At 45.5% G+C, this 26,376-nt stretch overlaps 1 protein-coding gene and 1 long non-coding RNA gene across 4 annotated transcripts in view; both read left to right on the top strand.

Moving 5' to 3' along the window:
• The window catches only part of LOC135921857 (uncharacterized), a 203,794-nt gene extending 179,693 nt beyond the window's left edge, over positions 1–24,101 (top strand). Inside the window, exons 2-5 of one of the 3 annotated variants that reach the window (XM_065456248.2) lie at positions 2,329–2,512; positions 14,331–14,550; positions 18,029–18,092; positions 23,464–24,101. In XM_065456248.2, coding sequence (XP_065312320.1) covers positions 2,409–2,512; positions 14,331–14,550; positions 18,029–18,092; positions 23,464–23,612 — 537 coding nt within the window. In that variant the 5' untranslated portion in view covers positions 2,329–2,408 and the 3' untranslated portion in view covers positions 23,613–24,101. The remainder of the gene's footprint in view (positions 1–2,328; positions 2,513–14,330; positions 14,551–18,028; positions 18,093–23,463) is intronic. The other 2 variants (XM_065456250.2, XM_065456249.2) reach the window with 2 other exon arrangements.
• LOC135921861 (uncharacterized) lies at positions 5,376–9,797 on the top strand. Its single transcript, XR_010570657.2, has 3 exons — positions 5,376–7,259; positions 8,671–8,880; positions 9,700–9,797. It is a non-coding gene; the product is annotated as an uncharacterized lncRNA (long non-coding RNA).
• Positions 24,102–26,376: the final 2,275 nt, after the last annotated feature.

Raw genomic sequence — 26,376 nt, 5'->3', positions numbered from 1 at the left:
CAGCAAACCGGATCTTACCCTCTAATTAACCTCCGTGCCTTTCCCCTTTCCTATCTCTCTCCGCCGCGTGTCGGCCTAGCATTGCACTGTCTTCGGGATCAGAGCTCGTATGGGGAATGCTTAACGCCTGCTTCCCCTCTGCCGCCGGTCGGACCAGTATTGCACTATATTTCGATCGGCCAACGTACGATGAGGGCTTAACACTTGCTTCACGTCAGCCATGGGTCGGGTCGGTATTGCACTGTCTTCTGGACCAGTCAACATATGGGGTGCGCTCAACGCCTACTTAACCTCCGCCGCTGGTCGGCCGGCATGGCACTATATTCGGGATCGGGCCATGTGTGGGGAATGCTTAACGCCTGCTTCTCCTCGGACGCGGGTCGGGCTGATATTGCACAATATTTGGGATAGGCCCACATAAGGCGAGGGCTTAACACCTGCTTCACCTCGGCCGCGGGTTGGACCCATATTGCACTATCTCAAGGATCGGCCCGGGTATGGGGAGTTTTTTGCTTACTACAGCAAAATTTTCTTGGAGGCTAGAGGTATACAGCCTCACTCTAAAAATGCCCTTGTACCGTGCATGAGGTGTACAATATTGAATCCCAGGCGGTCAACGCTATATTTCTGCTGTGCAGCAGCAGCTGCCTCACGTGCAGCGTCAATACATTACGTCATACCCACCTGTTATTACCACGTCGTCTTCAGGCATTGCACCAGTTCAGCAACTGCAGCGTTGCGGAGCTGGATTACGCTGGTGCTATCCCGACCAAGGCTACCGCTTTGAGAAGAAGGCGGAATGCAAAAAGGCTTGTGTAGTGCGTAGACTGAGCTACACGCTAAGAATTCTTAGTGGTGAAAAGTGTGCTGGAAATATGCCGTGGCTGATAAGCAGATTACGGTTCTGGCACGTAAACCCTTCAAATTTGGGAATGCCTCTTAAGGGGTTTCGAAAAACAAAGGTCATCCTTCTGGCGCCGCTTCCATAATTTTTTTTTTATCCAGCAAACGGGTGCTTGCACGATTTGAGCAATCCAGCAAAGTTTCAATTAGCTGGATTGCGGAAACCGGAAACCGGAAACCGCGGAAAGTTCGGTAATTTAACCTAATAATGTTTTATGGGGAGAAATTGTCTTAGTTACTAAAGGCTATTGCTTAAAGTATGCGTTCGGTTCAATTCGCTTACGACGTGACTTTCATATTTAAATTCCTGGCTCAACCTATGTGGAACATCCTGTATACGGCGGCTCAAAGGCGTCTATATAGGACACTGACCTGTTAATATAGAAGTGAATTAGAGTGAACAGATTCTATAATATACGTCATTTGCGTAGGTTTAGCCACTGGTTGTTTGCTTGTTTATGGCTAATCCTCCTGAATGGCTATAGGGACACAAGAGGTGCAGATTACTTGAACGTTAAATGATACGCGTCCTACCTTTCGGTGCACGCACGTGTCATAAACATTCTCCTCTCCACAAGTATCACACATTACCTTCGTCATCGTGACATCACTGAGACGTTTCGCACTCGGCATAGGCCTAATTCGCAGTTGGCATTTCGGCATAGCTTGCGAGTGGTTTATTGCATAAACAAAGAAATTGCTAGAGAATGATGCGGGAACCCCTGTGGCTGAAAAGCATAAATACTGCATAAATACCTAACACATTGCACAGGACGAAAGAAAGCAAAAGGTAAATATTATGGGCTTTTACGTGCCAAAACCACTATCTGATTATGAGGCGCGCCTTAGTGAATGACTCCGGAAATTCCGACCACCTGGGGTTGTTTAACTTGCACCTAAATCTGAGCGCGCGAGTGTTGACGCATTTTGCCCCCACCGAAATGCGGCAGCGGGGACCGGGATTCGATCCCACGACCTCGTGCTCAGCAGTCCAACATCATAGCCACTGAGCAACCACGGTGGGCAGAAAGGCAAAAGGGTTCGCATCGCGGTTAGTTAGGGAGTATTTAAAAACCTCTTTCGACATGCTTTGTTTCGCTTTAATGCTACCATGTGTGTTTGATTTGCATATTTATTATTTGACAAAAAGGTGCGGATTGTACACGAGGTCGCTTAGCCTTTCATCAGCCACCACTGCATGCTACGCTCGAGCAATGCGAAATATGGGTATGCAGGTCGTGATGAAAATTTGGTGGCATCTGCGAACACGCGCCATACTGCGCTTTATCGCCTTCTGATGAAGCGAGAGATACGTATTGTTAGGCACGCAAGCTAGAATGGACGCGCATGCGCGGTGACATGTTTCGACACCAGGTGCTGGTTTGGGTAGAGGGCTTAGTAATGCGCCTTGGCACGCCCTCGTAGATTGCGTGAAGCATGACCGCCCCTGCGCTGTCCTGTCCTGGGAAATAACCGGCTGCACTGACCGTACGAGGCAGGCGACCATGGCCGGGAAAGAAACAGCTGGACCCCACTTTACGATGTCGAGTGGCAGTTGCAACGTGGACCAGGGTACAAGCAGTGCAGCCACTGATCTAATTCATGGGAGGTGAGTTTCCATTGAGCATTTACTTCGAATAATGTCAAACTTAGAGATGTTGTTACATGCAGATTGACAAACATTTAGCTTGTTTTTCGGTACACATTTGTAGACGAGCTCTTATGGGTTTTACTCACCGTGACTGCTGCTCTATTGGTGAATGCGGCTCACAAAAGAGACATTTGAAATGTGGAATTTGTTTGCACATAGCCCCAGCACATCGGCAGTCAAAACGGAGCTTGCGCCCGAGAAATTACCCAGTCAACGAACACGCCCTACCTAATATGCTCTACGGATCAAGCGCAGGCTCTAGAGTGTCTTATTCTTTTGATGAAACGAAGCTGTCTAGGCCTTAGGGTTCCGTGCGCTTACGCGGTTAATTTATTGACACGTATGGTTGGCCACTCCTGCACTTACGCCAATACTAAACCTACCCTTCAGTTAAAGTTTGGGGCTTTACGCGCCGAAAGCACGATATGATTATTAGGCTCGTCGTGGTGGGGGACTTTGGATCACTTTCGACCACAAGGAGTTCTTAACGTGAACCCCACGGAACACGGGTTCTATCAGGCCCCAATCTAAATGCGGCCGCAGCAGCCATTTGATCACGCCACCTCTGTATTAGCATTAGCAACGCAGCGGCAAATTCATAAAGCCGCCACGACGAGCAATATTAACTTTGTCTCATCGCGGAATAGTCGTGCAGTGAGCCTGGCCAATCTCGGTTACAACGTAATCTACGTGTTGTGTGGTTGGGGTGTCCATGTCTTTCTGATTTTGTGAAGCAGTTGCATAATTATTGCGCTCCTAGAAGCTTTGCAGAAGATATCTTATATCCCCGCCGTGAAATCTAAGCTTCATATAGGCTTGAAAAAGCTCGCTGGTGCTCCATGCATTTTTGTTTAAATAAAAAAAAGGCCCAGTCGTATTGTTCCATGCGCTTGCATGCAAAATACATGCGCTTGCACATGTACATGCGCTTACACGCGAAACGAAACAATCTTCGCCTACCTAAGCGTCAATTTCTTGCGCTCTTCTTGGTGCGACGTTAGACAGAAATTCACCTGTAAAGGAAAAATGGCTGTCACTTCCAGGGTTTTTGATTAGGTAAAGCGGCAAGATGGCCGTTCTAAAATGTGATCACATATCACTGATAGCACGGCATTCGGTGTATGCAGTGCGATATTTGCGGTAAAAACGCACTGTTGCGTTTACTTTTTTAAAGAAAATTGTTGTTATTCACTGAAGTACAAAGATAACTGGGACAAAAATGTATTTCACGGACAATCTCGCAAATGCATATCTCGAGTCCGGTGACATCCTGAAAGTTCGTTCGAAGTGGATAGGGCTTGATAACGCACCGGATAGAATTCCTGCATTGCAATATATGCCGTCAAGTAATAATGAAAAATAATTATAACTTTTTGTTAAATTGTCACATACATTTTGATTGCTTCTGCAGAGACACAGAGAGAGGAAGCCCAAGGAAAGACGGGTGGGTTAACCTGAGATTATAATCGGTTGGTTACCCTGTGCCGGAGGAGGGGCGAAGGGATGCCATTGGTAAGAGCGAGAAAAAGAGTTGAAAAAGACACACATATACATTCGACATAGAATTGTTTATGTGGGCACAGTGAAACAGTTTGAGAAGGTTCCTATTGTTACGCAGTGTCGCCGTCAATCCAAGTTTCAATTTATCTCAAAGTCCAATCTCTTTTAAGCAACTCAGCAGACGCATTTATGGTGGATCGGGCTGATAATCGCGTAGGCTAATTTCCAAGGATTTTGTCTTGTGTTATTCGGCGCTTGTCCAGTTGGTCTACGGTGGCTGAGAGGGCTGCTCTTTGAAGGATGAAACGAGGGCACTCACAAAGGTGTTCGATTGTGTCGTTGCACCCACCGAAGTCACAGAGTGGGCCGTCGTCCATCCCGATGAGAAAGGAGTACGCATTTCAATATGCTACTCGAAGCTATAAACTGATTTGCAGGGTGGAGTTACGTCGTGGAAGGTCGGGCGGAACACGGAACTGAAAATTAGGGTCCAGGGTATGAAGGCGTGCACTTGGGAATTTGAATGAATTCCCTTGAGCTAATGTTATTTCACGCACAAGAACGAAAGTTTTTCGCTGCGTCGGCTCTCGTAGACGGCTCGTGAAATTTACGTTAGCATCTGGCAGTAACCCAGCTCAATGAATGAAGCTATGCTATGTGACATAAGTGATCTTTTTTAGAACTCTGTGATTTAAAAGAAAGACAACGTAAATGCCAGGCTTAGAAATCCCATACAAAAATGCTTCCTTACTTTCTTTAGAACTCTTATCAACATCCTATCAACTTTAGTAACATCCTATTGACTTTTACTTTTTAGTAACGTTTGTCAAAAGAAAGTTGGTTACTTCTTTTCTAACTTCAGTATGTAAAAAGAAAGTTACTAGAAAGTTAAGACACACTATTTTAACTTTTTAAAAACACGATTCAATAGGAAGGTAATAAAAATAATTATGTTCTTAAAGTACATAACCCAAGTTACAAAACATGCATGAATATTATTCAATAAGGTTATAATTATTCAGTGAACATAGCTGGTGCAAGACAGTGTTGTTTCATGGACAGGTGTAACTTTCCACAATTTGCAATCAACTTTCTAGTAACACTGGTTACTACAAAGTTGTTAAAAATGATTTAGTGAAAAATGAACATATAACAGCATCTGAACTATAAATGAATATGCAAAGACTGGCTGCATTAAAAAAAATGTTTTTTTTGCACAGTAACTGTTTTCCTAATTTTTAATCAACTTCCTAGTAACAGATGATAGCAGAATGTTCATAGAAAAAAAATGCTTCTAATACCGGACGCTAAGAGAAAATATGGTCTCACCAATTCAAGATGTGGGCACGTATTCTCGAAAACACGAGAGCTAGTGCCATGGGAAGCGTGTATATGAGCGGTGATCATGAATTTGTGCTCAGTAGGTGTCAAAGAAGCCCGTAGGCCATGCACCACCGCACTAGACGGCGCGCTGATCGGCTCGTGTTCGCCAACTAAAGCGGGAGACACACGGTCCGATTTGGTGTCCGATCCGGCGTCTGACGCGCCGAAACTGCAGCCCGAATCGAGGTGTTTTGCCGTGCCGAAGCGCCGGATCGGACGTCCGGCGTGCGACAAACCGGGCAGATTTTCATCGTTCGACGTGTCCGACAACTGCACCGTCGTCTGGCCGCAGCCATTGGCAGCGCGGCTGGCATGTGACGTTCTCTGACGTTCCCTCCACGGAGGCGGTGCTGGCTTTCCGGTTTCTCGCAGTTATTCTTTTTCCTTGCCTGCTGCAGTTTGTTTCTGACATGAAATAGTTACCAGTTCAGTAAAATTATCTCGAACGTGTGCCTGTTACGCAAACCAGCGCCTTGTACACTAGCGCTAAGCTACTGGTGAGATCGGGAGCTGCGACGCGAGGGCATTTCGCGAGCAGACATCACACACCGACCGTCTGAGCGAGGCCGCTTGCACGTTTGCCCTTCGCAACGACTGCGTCGAGTAAACCAATTGTATTTAATTACGGCCGACCTAAGTGTACAGTGTTCATTGTTTTGGCAAAAATAAGCACTCTTCGACGAGCTCGGACTGGATCGCAAGCGCCGTCGGCTGCAGCGTCCGCCTAGCTATGCCTACCGGCCCTATCGCTGGCTTTAGCGGAGCCGTCAGTGGACAACGCGCCGTCGTGAAGTGTTCTGTCACTCACAGGGGCATAAGTTTATCGACAGCCTTCGCGTAAAGCGAAGCAGTGTGGTGCAGAGTTGTTTATATTGCGTTTCTCGACGTGGATATCAACTCAAGCTGGGGAGTTGGATGTGGGCGGAGCTTACGCGCCGCTCATGCCGTAGCATGCAGCGCCGCACGTCGGATCGGACACCGAATCGTACCGCGTGCGTCTGTATAGCTCGCTCATGGTTCGGCTGAAGTCCCCGTATACACTTTATAAATAAGGAAGCCTACCTAGGCACTGTAAACCCAATTATTGGGGCCTAAATGCCTCTCCGCCTCCTACTACGGCTTCCTTTGAGTGACAGTCTGATCTCGAAGGCCATGCTTTTGCAACCTGCATGCACCTGAAGCAATTGCGAATCTTGAAGGCAACATCCGCTTAGTTTTTATTATATATACATTTCCTTAAACTTCGTATCACAAAGTACAAAGTACACACTTCTGGACCAAATAAATTTATTAAAAGACTCTATCAAATGTTATTAGGAAAAAACACGCAATTTTTTCATTTAAGATACATTTTTCTAAAAAACCGCAGAGTGGCGCTACTGTAGTATTTGTTTGGTCGACACACCACGTTGGTTGTCGTAAGTGCTCCCTGCAGTAAGGTGGTATTTGAGGTAAATTTTAGAAGTGCCTAGACAAAACGTGCTGCTTGTTGTGTGCAGTGACCATCCCAAACCCTCCGGACTCGTGTAACGCCATTAGTTCGCCGTGTGTTTCGAGCGATCCACCAGTGTCGTCAGTGAGTGCCCTAGTACAGCTCCCGTCCGAACTGCCTTTGTTCTGCCGAGCTGCTGCCGGCGCTGTTCTGCCGGCGCTCTCGTCAAAAGTCTGGTACTGGGGCTTCGAATTGTAGTGTTTGGAAGACTGTTGAAGGTTGTGCTTTTGTGTAGCTGGAGTTCATCGGCAGTTCTACAGTGCTTGCGCCAGAGAAACGTCGGTGCTTCTGTACCTGTTAGACGAAGGAGCGTTTGCCAAGTCTTGAAAGGTAAGCAAGTTTGGCGCTTGCGCGCATTCTTGAAGCTTATGATTTGCGTAATGAGCGTTGTGTAACTAGCTAGAGCAAAGCGCTTTCCTATCGTATGTTAGCCATGTTGCTGTGCACATTTAGCAAGCAATTTCGCGAAAGCTTCCTCTGATGTTACAGCGTACTTGCATTCTGCTACCCGCCTTGATTGCTATGCCTGAATGGGCACACAATTATGAAAACACATTGAAAGTTTGTGTTCGTTCGGCAGTGCGTAATAATTTGAAGACTGCGATTTTGTAGCAATACTTACCCCTCGATTCTATATCACTCTTCTCGCCCACCGCTAACGGCCGGCAGCTGCAGTACGTAGCACGGGCCGGGGCGTCGGTCAGCCTACTAACGAATAGCGCAAAGGAATACCATCGCTACAAAATCGCGGTCTTTAAATTATTACGCAAATTTTGTGCACAATGAGATGTTATAAACACACCTTGCATGTACATGAAAAAAAGGTTTACAACAGAGATGACATATATGCATGGGCACATATATGTGTCAATAAAATACTCGAGCCTCTTTCTGCCTACAGAAAAAGAAGTTATGTCTTACTCGAGGGCATGGCTGCTTGTAATAATGAACCTCTAAGGGAAGGTTTTCTCTAATCCCTATTTTTGATATCTAAATGCTTATGTGGCATGTACAAACTGCTTGCATCCATTTCTCATTGGGATGAGCTGTCTGAAATTTATTTTCAGTAATAATTGCAATAATTAACTACTTTCACCTGTCTTCTAATGACTAAAGTTCTATGCTTCTACCTTGACAAACCTTTTGTGAAATTAGTTTGATGAGGCCCAATATACAGCGCTTTCTAAATTGAAGGTATCAGTACCTATTAAAGACTACGCTAACTATGAAAATGCTGCTTGCGTATATTGTTTATTCACTCTGTCAGACAAAATCTTTACACCCAAGTGCAGTCAGTAAATTTAAAAGTGCATGCCTGCAAGGGGAAGTCAGAATTGTATTTGAAGACAATTGCATCTTGTTTGATAGTTCTTGAGCACTTGTGCGCCACTAATCGAGCACAGCTTGGCCCTATACTCGATGAGGCTTGAAGCTTTCAATGTCTGCTAATCACTAAAACAGCACCAGATCTCACTCTGTGTCAAGGGGTGGCACACATTTGCTTAGTTCTAGGCAGATGCATGTCTTTCTTTCGCATTGAAGTTCCCAATACTTTCTAGTCTTACGTAAAAGTACACAGCTCAGTACAATGCATGTATGGTATACGTAAGGCTGCTTTGTTCTTTAAACCGAATCAACAAGAAGCAGCGACTTCCGTTTTTGCAAACCTTACCCTACTTCCTAACCATTCCTTGATCAAATGCGTATAAAATGAATCTTTGGTTGTTGTATTCTTTCACAGGTAGACATCGGTGACGGTGTATACGTTGAAAAGGGCCTGCTGAAGAGGCCGGTCCTGGATGCTAACAACTCAGGCTTTCACTTCGCAGAGGGCCTCCTTAAAGCTCCTTTTTCAATAGAAGACGTTGAAGGGAGGTCCTTCTTTGGGCGGCTGTCAAATGCCTTCCACAGAAGGATCTGTTGGATTCCAAGAAGGTCAACACCATAGTAGGTATGTGTCACAAAGAAGCATCTTAATATTCTTTGTGCAGTTTTCAACAAAACTCCTTTCATGCTAATTTCAATGCTATCTTAGGGTATACTCCTTTCTTTCCTGCTAAAATAGCTATTAACCTGATTATAATAGCATATTGTAATGCAAGCTTTGCCACCATAACTAGAAAATTGTCATTACTGTTGGCATGTGTATTTTTGTGATAGAGGCCCTGGTCATGTGAATGCACTGATAATATAATATCCTGTCTTGTGGAAAGCTAACATGTTTAGTAACAAGCTCACTTTGACAATGTCTGCCTGCACAACAAAGGCATTTTGTAATCTTGCTGTAGAACGTCCGTAATGCCTGTTCAACTGCTTACATGTTGCTTGTATCATTTCGTGTTTCTTAAGTGCAACATAAAAATCAACTCTTCTATGTACCTGTGCCCAAGCAAAGCTGCAGCATAGTTATGACTGACACCTTGCCTTTCCTAAGATAATTCACACATGAAACTTCCATGTACTAGTCACAATACGAATATCGAAGTTCATTAAACTGAAGTTGATTTACAGGTTTTGTTTGTAGATGACAATTGGTACGATAGAGTTTATGTGTCGTGCATCTGTTGGTGTTATGCACATCCATCACGCTCCCAGCTTTAATGCACGAATTCAGTCATTTCATGCATTTTTAGGACTTTGCACAAAACAGCTGGAGATGTTTATAGCTCACAGGATTGAAAGCTTGTCTCTTGTGCACTTCTCATGGCATTTCTTGTCTCATGTCACTGTAGCAAAACTAATATATTGCCTTTTTTCTTCTCGTTTCTAGACTACACAACGCAACATTTCAGCCTACTTCCAGGGCAGCTGGAGAACTCGTCCCCCTTACTAGCCCGGGGATATTAAATGGATGTGTTCAAGCACAAATGGAAACCCGTCTCCTTCTGTTGCATGCCACACCTAGCCACTTGGCAATCACTATTCGCCAAAGACAGATAGTTGACAGGATGTTACTAGCAAGTCGTTAGGATATATAAAGGTGGTTAATAGTCATTGCACAGTTTTTAGGAAGCAAATAAAAATTTTATTCAGAGATAATCAAAGCTTACTTTTGCAATATATAATTGCAAAAGTAATTACCTCTGGATAAAATTTTTATGTACTTTCTAAAAACTGTGAAGCGACTATTTATTAACCACCTTTATACATCCTAACGACTATCTAGTAATATCCTGTCAACTATCTGTGGCGAATAGTCGACAGGATGTTACTAGCAAGTAGTTAGGATGTATAAAGGTGGTCAATAAATAGTCGCTTCACAGTTGACACTTTCTAACGACATAAGATAATAAGCAGTCGGTAAGAATTCTATCGACATTTTATATCTATACTTTCAATTCAATATCGGTGGCCAATAGTCGGCAGGAGGTTACTAGGAAGTTGTTACGGTGTCTAAAGACGTTTTATAGAATGTCGATAGGTTTTAGTAACATTTGTCTAAAGACGGTTTATAAAATGTTACTAAAATTTTTTGTAAGGGATATTAAGAAGCGTAGTTTGTGATCGTAGCACATGTTACCTGTCTTCCTCTGAGCGTGCAGCAAACGTGTTCCCGTTAAAGGGAAGCTGAAACGGTTTCAAATTTCCATGAATTGCTGGGATTGGGAAGAACAGACCTAATAATTTACGGTTCCGAAATTTTTTCTTCGTTTTTTTAATATAAGGGGCGGAAAACGCTTTCTAAATCACCCCCGCGAACACGCCCCCATCGCTTCCCGGAGCACCGGGTGAGTTGGTTGCCAGATGAGAGAACCGGCGAGAGTGACGTCATTCGCGGGGACCGAGCTGCCGGACCGGCGTGCTGGCATGCCTCTTTCCGTCCTGCGCTTTGCTGAACGACGCTACGAGAGATCTGCCGCCGCCGCCACCGCTCACGTTTGTTTTCTTTTGCGATTTTCGTAAACTGTTCATTCCTTCTGTGCTGCGTGAGTGCCTACAGCCAAGGGCGCCCAACATGCCCTCGTTCTGTGCAGCATTCGGCTGCGCGAACACAGGCGGGCGAGACGATGTGGTGTTGCACAGGTTCCCGAAGTACAAGAAGCTTGCAGCGCAGTGGGTCCGTGCGGTGAGGAGATAAGTTTGTGCCGACGAAATCAACTGTGCTGTGCTCGGACCATTTCCGCGACATTGAGTCTCATCGGAGGTTGACAACGATGCGGGCAATCGGTATTCCAATTAAATCGGCGCGACTGAAGCCCAGCGTTGTTCCGTTGTTCCGCTTGAGATACTTCTTGCAGTGGCTGCGTTCGCACTTAAGAAAAAGTTCGATGTTTCCTGACCCGATTTTTGAGAAAATAATCCATATATAGGCTCAGTTCTGAATGAAAAAAAAAGAATTTAATCATGGAAACAAAGCATGTACTTATACGTCTGCTAACACGTTCTTTTAAATCAATTTTCTTGTCGGTATTTTTTCATTGCAGCCCGTCGCGGCAGCTTCACGTGCATGCTCGCGCGAGCAAACGCCGCTGGCACGCTGCGAAGCATAGACGGAAACGCGCGCAGTACTAAATTTTGGTGACCGGACTTCGTGCGTATCTTCCACAGCGTTGCACCTGAGGTATGAAATGGTGTATAGGCTTGCCTACTGACATTCGACGTACGGTTGCAGTTATCGTGTTTGCCACACGGCGGTGCTAAAACTGCCTAATATCTTTATGTCAACACTAGCATGGAGCACGCATACCGATTCTTCATGGAGCCACAATCGCAACGTCGTCGAACCATAGTATGAATATTGCACATATAATACCTCTGGCCATCTCTGGATGTGTATGATAAGCAACTTCCATGACTGTACCTCGCAGCACTGCATGTGCGCGCTTTGAAACGCGGCACTTAGTTCGCGCTCGTGTATCAACACTCAAAAAAACGACGGGACTTTAGACAAGCAGCGAGAAGGTGCTTGAAATCGCGGAACTGCACTCGCGTTCACAATCTAATGAGAAGTTAGTGCTTCGGCATTCTTCCAGCAGCAAGTTCCCAGTGACACTTTAGCGCATTTTTTCTCCCGTCATTGGAACGTGCAGCTACATGAAAAAAATCATACGTACCAGCTAAAATTTCCAACGTGCGAGAAGGTGCACACATCGCTCTCGCTTTTGGCACACTCAACATCGTCGTTGCCGCCGTTGCCGCCATCATTTTCCGTATCAGCTGTCGGTTCGAACATGTACTGCGAAAATACAAGCTTTCTGAGACCGCGAGAACGTTCCGTAATGCTTACAACTCAGCTATGAAGCCAGAACAGAACAGCGTGCTACAGTGCTACGCTCTGAAACGGCGGTGACGACCGGCGACTGCCGCGAATGACGTCACAGCGGCCCCGACCAATCACGGGCAACAGCGGCGTTCGCGCGATGCCCTGAGGCGCCGGTGCGTGTTTTCTTGAATAAACAGCCGCTTGCGTTTGTTTCCAGCCTTTTTTAACCAGATATTTGCGTTCAGGGGACTCGAAACTGCAGAATGCCGGAGAACACTCATTTTTTTTGAAAAGTGTTTCAGGTTCCCTTTAATGTCTAGCACAGCGTTGGTCTGCCTACGGCTACGCAGCGGGCGAAAGATTTCGTCTTGCATATAAATGCGAATCAATGTTATCGCTTTATACTTTGCAAGAAGAATACCTGTGCTGTTTTATTGAGCACACAAGCAAAAGGGTAAAGTAGCAGGCTGTGGCTTGTTCCATTGCTAAAGCTTGCTTAAAAGGGCAGCATCCACACATTTGCTACGTCGCGAGATGTTTATGGTTTAGCTACGCTCGTGAAACAAAGGCTAAAGGTATGACTTGACGAATGTATGGTGCCCATCAATGATATTTGTTTGAAAGTTGTACCTGGGAGGACATTTTTGAGTGTTTACTCTTTGCGGTAAATCATAATGCTGTACCTATAAATCTCAATAAAAGTGGTGACAAGCCTATCTTCTAGGATTCTGACAAGTCTGTTTTGTAACACTTCAATCTACAGGGCCTGAAAAGCAAGAAAACGAACTGTGAAAGATCTTGTCGGTACCACGTTAAAGGTCTAAACGTGTACGGCGCTTGTGTCTTAGATGCTTTGCTTCAAGAGGACTTCTTTCTTGAACTTTATGCAGACAAAAATCTGCAAATATCGGAATCACAGATGGCTCCTGCTCTTGGTTCACGCGTTCCCCGCTAAGCTCGAGGGCTCGGGTTCGAATACCTTCGGCGGCGACCACTTTCCGACGGAGGCGTAATGGAAAAATGGCCGTGCACTCGGTACGAGGTTGAGGGCTCCAGGTTGTCGAACTTAATCCGGAGGCTGTCAGAATTATTACACTAAGGCGCGGTCATAATCACGTCGTCGTTTTGGCTTTTAAATACCTCAGAGTTCTAATAAACGCAAACGCGAGAACACGGAAACAGCTGACGTTTCATACGCGCGTGGTTTCTTGTTCATCAGAAGCCAAGTTTCAATCTCTTAGCAACAACACGAGACATTCTCTTGCGGCATAATACAGGGGAAGGATATTTGTGTGATGGATTTTCAGCTGAGAGGAGATCACGGAGCCAACCAAGAGAAATGTCGCTGTCAGTGGCAGCTTAAGTGAACTGATTAGGCCGATTATTTATTGTTTTACCAAATTAACTAAGAAAACACACACATAACCTGTTTCCCGACGTCTGCCGTTGCCGGTACATCTGTTTCTTAAAAATCGTGCTTATCTTGAGCACGCTATATTTCCAGAAATTTCGGCCAGAGTCCCCAAAAACACCATGTATGTATTTATCTGCCTGTAGACTTTAGTGGCTCCTCTTTTGCACGGAGAGCGCAAGGCTGATATATTGCGGGAAAACGAAAGTTGAAGAGCTCGCTCAATGTATACTCTCCAATCAGAGGTACAGAAAAATGGGAAAACGCTCTTTATGGCCAATTGATGCCTTTTCCGGGCGACGCTTTCCGCCCCACTAACCACTTGAGAGTGTCGCTCAGCGCAAAGCGTGCCTGCATGCATGGGGACTTTCTTGAATATTATCGTATACTCTGTCTGTAGTGTGTTGTCACTCTGTGTGCATATATATTGTCACAGTCGGTAATGTGGAAAGAAGACGACGCTGATGGTGGTCTTGGAGACGACGAAGAAGTGTTTAGCAGTATCGATGCTAAAAAAAAAAAAAGAAGTACGATCACGTAGCGCGTCGCGTTCCTGGTTCCTGCTTGCCTCGACAGAGCGACCGTTTCGTGGAACTGCAGTGGCGTTTTGGCTGAGTATCGGGTGGTTTAAGGTGTCTCAATAAGCGTTTTTTAGTCCCTGGTTGATTGGCATTCCTTGCGTCAGCCGTCTTGAGCTGATGTCGACCAGTTCTCCTGGCCAGGCGCGATCCGCCTGGTCAGCATCCCTGCCACCTAATGAATTGCCCATAGATTTATTTTTTCGCAGTGGCGTCAGCACCATTCCTGTGGCTCTTGTGCCTACCAATGGAGGTTCCATCAGGATCACAAATCCACAGGCTGTCCAGAAGGCACTCAAGGCCACGTCTAACCACTTCCAGACCATCACTGATGTGCGAGCGTTCGGACGGGGAGGTATAGTGTGTCGTTCACCCGACCAGACCTGTGTAGAAGACCTCTTGAAATGCACTTCATTCGCTTCCACCCCGGTGAGTGCTTTTATTCCGCCTCACCTTGCGTGCACCAAGGGTCTTGTACGGGGCGTAGACTCCCGATTAAGTCCTACTGAAACCCTGGACAAGCTATCCGCAGCAGGCGTCATTGCCATCTACCGTTGCAATCGACTGGCCAATAACGAGAGGGTTCCGACAGAATCTGTTATTGCAACGTTTGTGGGCACATCATGTCCATCTGAAATAAAGGTGTGGCCTCTTGTGTTCCGTGTAGAGCCGCTTGCGTCAGGTCCAATCCAGTGTAAGAATTGTTGGAGATTCGGGCACAGCGCAGGAGGCTGTAAATCTAGCTTGCGTTGCCGCACCTGTGGGGATGGTCATTCTTCAAGTGAATGCTCTACTCAATCTCCAAAGTGCTGCCTCTGTGGGGGAGAACACCCAGCGGACTATTCGCACTGCTCAGCTCGCGCTCAAGAAATACAAATTCTTGAAATAATCGACCGCCGTCGTTGCTCCCGAAGAGATGCAATTTCAGTGATCAAAGACAGGGCCTTCGGATACTCTGGTGTTACAGCGCGCAACACTCCAAGCATAGATCTTAACCTCTCAGAAGCAATTGACTCTGCTGTGGAAAAAGCAATGGCTAAAGCGATGGATAAATTGATATCCAGTCTCTCTGATTGCTTAGCCGAAATAATTTCCAGTCACATGATGCAAATAATGCAGCCCACTGGGACACAAATGCAGGGCCCAGAATCTAACGCCACATCTCGAACGCCTAGCAACGAGGTAGAGACGCCTTCCACAGTTGCAGAATATTCTACAGACGCTACTCTGCTAGTCCGAACACGCGAGGATGAGCCCTCTTATTCAGACACTGCTATTGTCACAGACATGGAACTTGACACTCGAGCTCCCAAACGAATGGGGTCCCCAATTTCAAAAACTATGAAACCAAAATAAAAAAAGAGTCAACCAACTCCTGTGCTTACAGAAAGTATTCTAAAGGCGGCAGTTGCCGCTCCTCTGCGTTCAACACCATTGGACAGTTGAAAGTGCTGCAGTGGAACTGTCGCTCTATATTTTCAGCTTCAACAGATTTATCTTGCCTATCTATTCAATTCAATCCAGATATCTTACTTCTTCAAGAAACGTGGCTTTCGCCAGAGAAAAATTTTCATTTAAAAGGTTTTCGATCCTTCCGATTAGATAGAGACTCGCGAGGTGGAGGATTAATGATACTTGTTTCCAGTAAAATTTGTCACAAAGCAAAAATTTCTTTTCAAATCATGGACTGCGACTGTGAAATTTTGGCCATAGATTTATGTCTCCCAGGATACCATCCATTTTCAATTATAAATGCTTATTTCCCCAGCGGTGTGCAAAGTACGCGTCAACTTGATAGGGCTGTGGCTGCATGTAGAAAAGAAATTTTGTTTGTAGGGGATTTCAATTCTCATCATGTGTCGTGGGGACACAAAACAGATTTGTGTGGTAAGCGACTTTGGGAGTGGACTATTGATAGTCACCTTTCATGTCAGAACACAGGACAAGTAACGTTCGTTAGAGGACCCTTCCGTTCAGTGTTAGATTTGACATTTTGTAGCGCTGGCATCAAGGTTTTGTCGTGGGTAGCGGTTGAATCAGCAACCAACAGTGATCATCTTCCTGTGTCTTTTGAAATCAATTGTCAAATAACATCTTTAGATTACCAGGCATGCACATTTATGGACCATACGAAATTTAAGACTTTCTTGCGTTCTGCCGTTTCGAAACTTGCCAATGCCAATGATAAGGAAATCGCTTCTACCATTTGCTCAATTCTAGAGGATTCCCGGAAGCAAGCTGAATTTGTCATCCCTTCGGCTAAAGGCAACGCTTGTCGTTGGTGGAATAATGAGTGTACGCGGGACTACAGAAAAAGAAAGGCAGCTTGGAAAACGCTTCTACATAATCAGTGCCCGACCAATTGGAAAAATTATCAGTTTCATGCTGGTGTATTTAGGCGTACTGTTATTCGAGCCAAAGAGGAATACGATATTAGACATTACGATTATCTATCTAATTCAAAAAATAAGCGTGCTTTATTTTCATTCCTTCGTGCTAGAAAGGTGCTACCAACACCCTTAACATTAAATTCAATTGTCTTGACCCCGCAGGAACTGAGCGCCTCCCTAGAAGGGATTGCCGAAGGCTTAGAAAATCGATTTACGGCCAGGCTTCCGGCTATTCATTCTACATTAGGTCCTTGGGATGACTTTACTCCAATTTCCTTAGCTGAACTAAATGAGACTGCAATATGTTTACCGAATTCAACCCCTGGCCCTGATGGCGTCACAAATGCAATGTTAAAAATATTGTTACATGAATCGCCTAACGTTCTTTTAGACTTGGTGAATTATTCACTTAAATATGCATGGATTCCGTTGCACTGGAAGCTTGCCAAGGTAATATTGATGCTTAAGAAACAAGAAGGAAGGTATGTATTGGACAACATTAGGCCCATTGCGCTTACATCAAACGTAGTAAAATTTATTGAGAGGCTTCTTCACCGTCGCATCATGAAATTTATTAATGATAATTCCATTCTTAGTCCCTGTCAGATTGGTTTCAGGGCCGGCTGCTCCATCTGGCATGCCCACGTCGACTTAGAAAGCCGAATACAACTCGCTCGACGTCATAAGCAATACGCTGCCTTAGTGACGCTCGATATCGCTAAAGCATACGACACTGTGGAGCACACTATATTGATCAATCGGTTAACTTCTTGTGGTGTTCCTGGGTATATAGTAGCGTGGATTCGGTCATTCTTAGGTGAAAGAGAATTCTATTGCTACGAAAGCGGCGTTTCTTCTTCTAGACACAAACAAACGAGAGGCGTACCGCAAGGCTCAGTTCTTTCCCCGGTACTTTTTAATATTCTCATGAGCACACTACCTTGTCATCAAGAAATAACTACTTATGTTTATGCAGACGATATTGCGTTTTTTGCATCTGCAAACGACATCCACACGCTATACCAACGACTGCAAACTTACCTTTATGATCTGGAGAGGTGGTTAGATGCTAGTCACTTCACCCTCAATGCCACCAAATGTGCTGTTCTCGTATTTCCGATACGTGACATAGTGCACATTTCATTGTCTTACCACCTTCAAGACATACCACAGGTGGAATCTGTTAAATACCTCGGAATTATTTATAACGCCTCTCTCAACTGGCGCTCACACATAGATCATTTGACAGGGAAAGGTACCCGTGCAATTGGCATATTGCGTAGGCTGAGCAGTCGTCGAATAGGATTGAGAAGAGATACACTCCTAATGATATATCGTATGTATGTTCGCCCTGTATTAGAATTTGGTTGCGTGCTCTTCTCTGGAGCTCCAGCCTACATGTCCCATCCTCTAATCCTCTTAGAAAGAGAAGCATTACGTCTGTGCTTAGGTCTTCCTAAATTTGTTGCAAATTCTATTCTTTATCTTGAATCCCGTGTTCCGCCACTTTCGTGCAGGTTCCGGCTTTTGACGGTGCAGACGTTCTTAAGGATTTACGAATCACCACTGCGTCATTCCCAAGTAATCTTTATTTCACAACCTGCGTTGTTTTTCGGTGTCATCTGGCCGCGACTACATAACCCGCAAATTATATTCGTGCAAAAATTACTTGACTCTTTGGGCGTGCGCATATGCGATGTTCTTCCTATTACCGACAAAGCTGTTGCCACGGATATTCAATTTGATGACATCTTTCCTAATAATGCAAAATTACTTCCACACCGTATTCTGGACGGTATATTACAAGATCACCTGAAAAACCTTCAAACAAACGTTGTAATTGCTACAGATGCTTCAAACTGTGAAGAAAAGTCAGGTGTAGGAATATTTTCCCCGATTCTCGATTGGACATTTTCTCTTCGGCTGCCAGATTTCATCCCGATTTTTTTAGCCGAATTCATGGCCGTGGTGCTGGCATTACGCAAATTAGGACCATCAATTACGTCAGCCATGATAGTCACTGATTCTTTATCATTGTGCTCATCCCTTACTGCTTCTAGTGATTCTCGCGTGATGCGGACATTTCAATCATTGGTACCTGATTACTTGAGAAGCGTGCGTTTGATTTGGGTGCCCGGCCATAAAGGACTAATCATTAATGAAATTGCAGACTCTCTAGCCAAGGCATCGATAAGTGGCCCGATTCTTCCTTGCTGCCCTTTGACTGCTTATGTAACTGCGGCTAGATTTCGCAGGAGTATCATTATACAGTCAATATCAGGCTCCGCAATTACTAACTCTGTGGATTACGGACATCTCCTGCACCCTTGGAACAGAAATTTTTGCCGAACACGGAAAATGGAAGTGTCCATCACGAAGCTGCGCTGCCGTATACCTGCATTGAACTTCTACCTCCACAGGTCTGGTCTGGTCCCCTCACCATTATGCTCATTCTGTGGCGAAGCGGAGACAATCGATCATTTTTTGTTGTCTTGCAGACGTTTTTCTATTATAAGAAAACGACTACTCGAAATCCCGCTTCGCTCTATTGGTCTGACTTTATCAGTGCCTGTGATCCTATCTTTTGGAGCCTCCATTGTTGGGTTCAGCCACAGAAACCTTTGCTTGGCGATCCAAAATTACCTCATCGAAACTAATCGATTTCCATGTTAGATTGATCGTTTTCCCTCCCAACCATAGCTTTCTTTTATTTCTTATCTTTTATTAATTGTTATTGTTATTATTATTATTATCTTATACCCGGTTTTCATCTGATTATTTCCTTTTTTCTCCAAACACAAAACGCTTCCTTTTAAACTCACACGCCCAAATTGTTAACTCCCTTGTTATTATTATTATTTTAGGCACCTAATTAAACCGCCCGATTCTTGGCCAATCCCCCACTGTGGGTATGTGCCACTGCCACTCAGGACAACAACAACAACAACAACAACAACAACATCGATGCTCTACGCTTGTTGGCTCAGCCATTAAAAGCCACCTGTACATAGACGAACGCTTCTTCTTTCGCGTAACATCATTGGTGGACGTGCGGGTAATCACTTGAGCAAGACGGAGCTCCACAGTGGGCGTAACCTGGCCGCCATGTCATCCGAAGGAGAGAGTTCAACCTCGGCCCCGTCGTCGCCACCGACGGTCACCCTCGCCCAGCCTCGCGACCCTGGCATGTTTTCCGGGATTGACAACGTTGACGTCGATGACTGCTTACAGAATTACGAATGGGTCAGCACACACAACAGGTGGGATGGCACGCTTATGCTGGTTAATATAATATTCTACCTCAAGAAAACAGCAGGGGTCTGGTTCGCAACGCATGAAGAAGAGATTACGAGTTGGGACCAATGTAAACAGAAGCTTAGAGATTTGTTCGACAAACCCGTCGGCCGCCAACGTGCTGCGAAGAAGGACCTTGGGACCCATGTACAGACGTCCACTGAATCTTACGTGGCGTATATCCAGGACGTCCTCGTTCTTTGCCGCAAAGTTTCATCCCGTCGATGTACCGGACGGTTCAGTGGATGTCGCACCGATCTGCGTTCTTTCATTCTCAGCCTTGCAAGACATTGGTGCTGAACAACGACGCGATGAGTCGTTACGCCCCATTATCGAACGCCTGCTCTCTGCTCCGTCTGACCCATCCCTTCACATGTTTGTACTACAAAATGGCATCCTGTATCGCCGCAACATGCACCCCGACGGGCCCGAGTTCGTAACCATCATTCCGTCTCATCTGCAACAGATTGTACTGCAGCAACTGCACGACGTTCCTACCGCTGGACACCTTGGCGTCACGCGGACCTATGACTGAATTCGGTGACGGTTTTTCTGGCCCCGTCTCAACCGCTCCGACCGGCGCTATGTGGCCGCGTGTGAGTCGTGTCAACGCCGAAAAAGACCAGCTGTGCCTCCTGCCGGTCTGCTGCAGCCTTTGGATATACCGGCCGACCCCTTTTTTCTCATTTGCCTTGATCTCCTCGGACCATTCCCTATATCCAAGGACGCAAATAGGTGGATTGCCGTCGCTACGGACTATACAACTCGCTATGCCATTACTAGAGCCCTACCGACCAACTGCGCTACAGACGTCACTGATTTCTTGCTTCACGACGTTATCTTGCACCACGGTGCACCTCGTCAACTTCTCACCGATCGCGGCAGATACTTTCTTGCCAAAGTCATAGACGACCTGCTTCGATCATGTGCTACTAAACACAAACTTACTACCGCTCACCATCCTCAAACTAACGGTCTTACCGAACGCCTCAACCGAACAATAACTGACATGTTAGCAATGTATATTTCCTCCAATCATCGCAACTGGGACATTGCTCTACAATTTCTCACGTTCGCCAACAATTCCTCGCGCCACGACACAGATGGCTATTCACCCTTCTATCTCCTGTTCGGCCGTGAGCCGACTTTGCCTTTTAAGACTCTCCTTTAGACCACACTCGACTCGCCAACAGAGTACACTGGGGATGTAAGAGCCACAGCGAGCCAAGCACGCCAGATTGCCCGCATTCGTCTTCCTGCTTCACAGACGCGCCAGAAGTGCCGTTACGACCAGCGCCATCATGACGTGAACTACGAACCAGGTGCTCTTATGCTAGTTTGGTATCCAACTCGGCATGTTGGTCTTTCCGAGAAATTCCTCTCGCGATACTATGGCGCTTACCGCATCCTTCACCAGGTGACCCCAGTCACATATGAAGTGTCTCCGCTGAATGCCACGGTGCCTTCACCTCTCTCTGACATCATCCACGCCAGCCGTCTCAAACCTTACCTTTCTCAGACCGATGAACCGCACCAATCAGGTGCTTTTTCCTACGGGGGTGATGGCACAGTCGGTAATGTGGAAAGAAGACGACGAAGAAGTGTTTAGCAGTATCGATGCTCTACGCTTGTTGGCTCAGCTATTAAAAGCCACCTGTACATAGACGAATGCTTCTTCCTTCCCGTAATAATAATATATATATATATATATATATATATATAATTTATTTATTTATTTATTTGATACATACTGCCGGCCTGAGTGTCAGGCCTTGGGCAGGAGTGGGTATATATGAAACAATACAGAATAAAGGAATACATTGGTACAAACACTGCTTATCAGCACCATGCTAACATTGCGCGTAACAGCACTTGGGACTGCGCATAACGAAGTGAGCATTCGATATCACAGCTCCCATATATAAAGCAAGGAAGAATACAAGTGAAACAATACAAAAAAAAATCCCGCATAAACAGCATCCCAACGTCGCGCATGACAGCACTCGGCACTGCGCATAACAAAGAGTATTCGATGTTACAGCTCAAAACGAACGCACATAAAAAACGCACAAAAGATGCTTGATAAACAATGCAATTACTTATCGCAATTGGTCAAGCGCGCACATGAAAGACGAAATAGTGGGGCTTTCGACCACCTCAGCGGGCAGGTCGTTCCAATTACGGATTGTACGTGGAAAGAACGAGTATTTGAAAGCATTCGTTTTGGCAAAATATTCACAGACTTTCCTGGAGTGAAACGATCGAGTTTGCCGGCGCTGTAATGGTTGAAAGTATAAATTCTTATCTATTCCTAATTTATCATGATACAATAAATAGAAGAGTTTTAGTCTATCACGATACCGCCTTGCCTCCAAGCTCTCCAAATTGGCTGTCTGTAAGAGGGCTGTAGGGGATGTTGTCCAACTATAGGAGTTATAAATAAATCTGACCGATTTCCTCTGTACTTTCTCGAGTTTGTGAATGTTAGTTTTTGTATGGGGGTCCCACACTACTGCGGCGTATTCGAGGATCGGTCTTACATAAGTTTTGTAGGCCAAGAGTTTAATTTCTGTCGTTGATGTACCTAGAGATCTGCATAAATATCCTAAGCGTTTCATAGCTTTCCTGGTTATGTAAGTAACGTGATTATTCCAACGAAGATCATGATTAATTAATAGTCCTAGGTACTTGAAACTCGATACTTCAGATAGACTGGTGCCATTGAGAACGTAAGTAAACTTAAAAGATTGAACCTTGCGTGTTACCTGCATTGCCACTGTTTTCTTGATAATACTCATTTGCCACGTCAAACACCATGTCTCTACGCAATTTAACGCATTGTTTAACAATTCCTGATCTGCCGGAGTGCGGATTTCTTTATAAATAATGCAGTCATCTGCGAAAAGCCGTGCCACTACAGGAAGATCCCTAATCAAATCATTTATAAAAATCAAGCACAATAAAGAACAAGAACAATATATATATATATATATATATATATTTATATATATATATATATATATATATATATATATATATATATATATGCTTGGAATAGTGTTCTACATTCTGGAAGGCACGCGAGCAAGAAGGATTTCGGTGGACCCTCCAAGAGTGATGTACCTCTATAAGCAGCTGACGCGCCCGACCACAGCAACAGATTTCGAGGATCCATCCATGTGCACGTCCCTTAACGTATTACTGTGGACACAAGTTCACCGCATAAGGAGTCAGTTTTATGACTCGCCGATGTGGCCACCGGCCTCTCTCATCACCGTCAAGGCAACAGACGAAAATAAAGTAAATTTCCGAGCTTTGCAATTTCAGCGGTTGTGAAGCACACACAATGAAACATCATATCACTGGGATTCTCTCGCCTCGTTGTTTTTAGCATCGTGCAACACGGCTCGATTTCGCCGAAGGAGAACGCAGTTTTGGAACTTTCTTCATTCTTAAAGTTTCAGTGAACACGGCGATTGTTCATTGGCGCCAAATCCATTATCGGAAAGCGTCTGCACTGTCAAATAAGTGTCCTTTGCAAGGGCGGTAGCACTCGAGAGCAGTGGGTTTTTCTTGAACCAACTGCACGATACGGAGTTTGGGCTCCTTATGGCAAAGTTTAACTAATGAAGTGCCCTACCGATCTGTTCTCTCGCAGAGTTCCCGAAGAAACCAGAGAAGCAGCGTGGCACCAGCGAGAGAACCAGGCGGCCAACAGAATGCAAGAGTGCCGTGTTTGCCGGTTCGGTTTCACCGACACGGAGACCTTCCAAAAGCACGTCGCTGACCACTTGCTTTGGAAAATGAACAACTGCTTCAAGTGTGGTAAACTGTTCATGTGGCCTTCGGGCCTCACGAGGCATTTCCGTACGCACGGAGAACCATCCTTTGAGTGCTGCGTGTGCGCCAAGAAATTTTATAGAAAAGATGTCCGCAAGAGGCATATGATTACATGCCACATAGGCGCACAGCACTGAGAAGCCGTTGTAGGGTCTCCTTAACACGGCAGCGCAGACCACGAAATTCGACGAGACGTGGTAAAGGACCGTCGCACTTGGAACTGGCACCGGCATCGGTGCAGACGGAAGTTCGCCTCGGAAGAGGTAATTCTCTGGATGTCACCCTGTCGCCAAGACGTGTCGTGTGCTTTCGCAGAAGAATTTGCGGTCTGGGCCTCAATTGTTCTAGTTCTGTGCTAACTTCTCGACAAACAAAATTGGGCTAATCTTATTCCTTCTGACTACGGCTGAAGAATGCCTGTGAATAAAGTTCTTACATTGGTTATCTCAAGCAACAGTGTGCGTCAGCTCTGTGGTTTTCTTCGAAGATCGCACCCGTTTTTCGCACTCCTCTAGCCACGGTTAAAATAAATTTGTCTCCTGGATTGAACAAAATAGGGAGATAACTTTCTTGGAAAAAAAATAGTAGTAAGAATTTTTGTAGTAGCGTTCTTAATAGTGAAGTTGGGTAAAGTGCTGTTCCAATATTCTCGAGCCTTGCTGGTAACGTTATCAATAGATGAAGTGCCTTCATTGTACAAACAAAACTGTCAAAATTGGTACGCATTTGTGATTGTAGTGTAGTGATTGTATTTGTACGTTACATGCCAGGTTGAAAGCAAATCTCTTTGTCGAAATGTTTTCTGAAGAGCCACACTACTTCGTCGAATACTTTACATCACCCGCCGCGGTTGCTCAGTGGCTATGGTGTTAGGCTGCTGAGCACGAGGTCGCGGGATCGAGTCCCGGCCACGGCGGCCGCATTTCGATGGGGGCGAAATGCGAAAACACCCGTGTACTTAGATTTAGGTGCACGTTAAAGAACCCCAGGTGGTCGAAATTTCCAGAGTCCTCCACTACGGCGTGCCTCATAATCAGAAAGTAGTTTTGGCACGTAAAACCCCATAATTTTTTACTTCGCCTAGTGCATCCGACTTCCTGGGAACGTTTGTCTTGTTTGAAATGTTTTAGCTTCGTACTTACTCTCCGTTCTGCTCAGTTCGCTGCATACACACGGCAGCTCCGCAGTAATATTGCCCTCGCGTGGTTATTAAGTGGCTAGGGCGTAGTGCTGCTAACCACAAGGTCGCGGGATAAAATCCCCGCCATGGTGACATGCAAAAAACTTATTGCCCTTGCACTGTGTAAAGAAAGATGACCAGCGAAGCTGCGTACGTGGGCCCCTTAATGACGTACTACACAGCCGCCACGGCTGCGCCTGGCATTGCACTATCTTCGGGCTCGGCCCACGTATGGGATGTGCTTAACGCCTGGATCACCTCCGCCGATAGTCGGGCCGGTACTGCACTATCTTCGGCATCGGAACAGGCATGGGGTGCGCTTGCGCCCGCTTCACCTCCACCGTGGATCGGCCCAGCATTGCACAATCTTTGCGATCAGCCCACGTATGGGGAAAGCTTAACGCCTGCTTCACCTCCGCCATGGGTAGGCCCGGCATTGCACTATCTTGCACGTAGAGTGAGCTGCACGCTAAAAAGTTTTGGTGCTGAAAATTATGGTGGAAGTGTGCCGTGGGAGATAGTCAAATCATTCTTCTGGCACGCAAACTTATCCAATTGGGGAAAGCCCTTCCGCGAGCTGTACAGCACAAAACTCAGCCTGTGCGCACAGCTTAAAGAATTTTTTAACGAGCAAACCGGCGCGTGCATGATATCAGCAAACCAAGCAATTTTAAATTTTGGTGGGCAGTCTCATCAGATGGTCAGCTTAACCAAGGCCGAAATTCTATCCATTCCATTAAAAGCAAATTAAGTCTTATATTTTGAATAACTGGAAACTGTTTTTGACAAGAAACATTAAGCTAGAGCTGCGCTAGACGACACAGTTGTCCCAACACTTTGGGCAGTTTATTCCGAAAGGTGAAAGATAGGACGTGTATGAATGATTCTAGCGGTGCCATGATGCTCCTCAAATAGTAATCAATAAATATACGGGGACATCATTATGGCGCGACTAGACACGTGAAAGTGCAGCTGAGCCGAATAAACGCCCCGCTGGCAGCTATTAGCCATCTGACTATGCTGACCTAAGGCGCCTTGACAGTGCCGCTTCGTATCCATTGCAAAATAAATTACACCCTTAAAATTGAGTAAGATTGCCAGTCAGTCTCACTCGCCCCTGTTCTTGGCGTAAGGATGCCAGCTACACCTTTAATCAGAATTCAGAGTGTATTTTCTCTTTAATATGTGTAAATTAGTTTGCACTGCATGCTGCCCTGCTGAGGAGCCCCCGCCACCATGCTTGCAGATATTACTCCTCATTCAAGCAGGCAATGAGGCTGAAGAGAAATCACCTTCGTATGTAGATTGAAAAATATTGTCCGTTTCACTAGGACCGGTTTATGTGAGGCTTATGTTAGGTTACTGGAAACATCTGGTGATGTTGACGATGTGTGGGGCATTAATGTCGCAATAGCCAAATATGGCCAAAGAACGCAATCAGAAATGCTAGTTCTTTGTAGCATGCCTAGTTATCCTGCGTGTTGCAGGACGTCATAAGACGATAGAAGCTCACCAGGTCGAAGCGACGTGTACTAAGTGAAGATGCGTTAA

The sequence above is a fragment of the Dermacentor albipictus genome, chromosome 9 (assembly GCF_038994185.2).
Source record: "Dermacentor albipictus isolate Rhodes 1998 colony chromosome 9, USDA_Dalb.pri_finalv2, whole genome shotgun sequence".
NCBI classification, from domain to species: domain Eukaryota; kingdom Metazoa; phylum Arthropoda; class Arachnida; order Ixodida; family Ixodidae; genus Dermacentor; species Dermacentor albipictus.
Note: the sequence above shows the minus strand (reverse complement) of the source record. Positions and strands in the feature narration are given on the sequence as shown.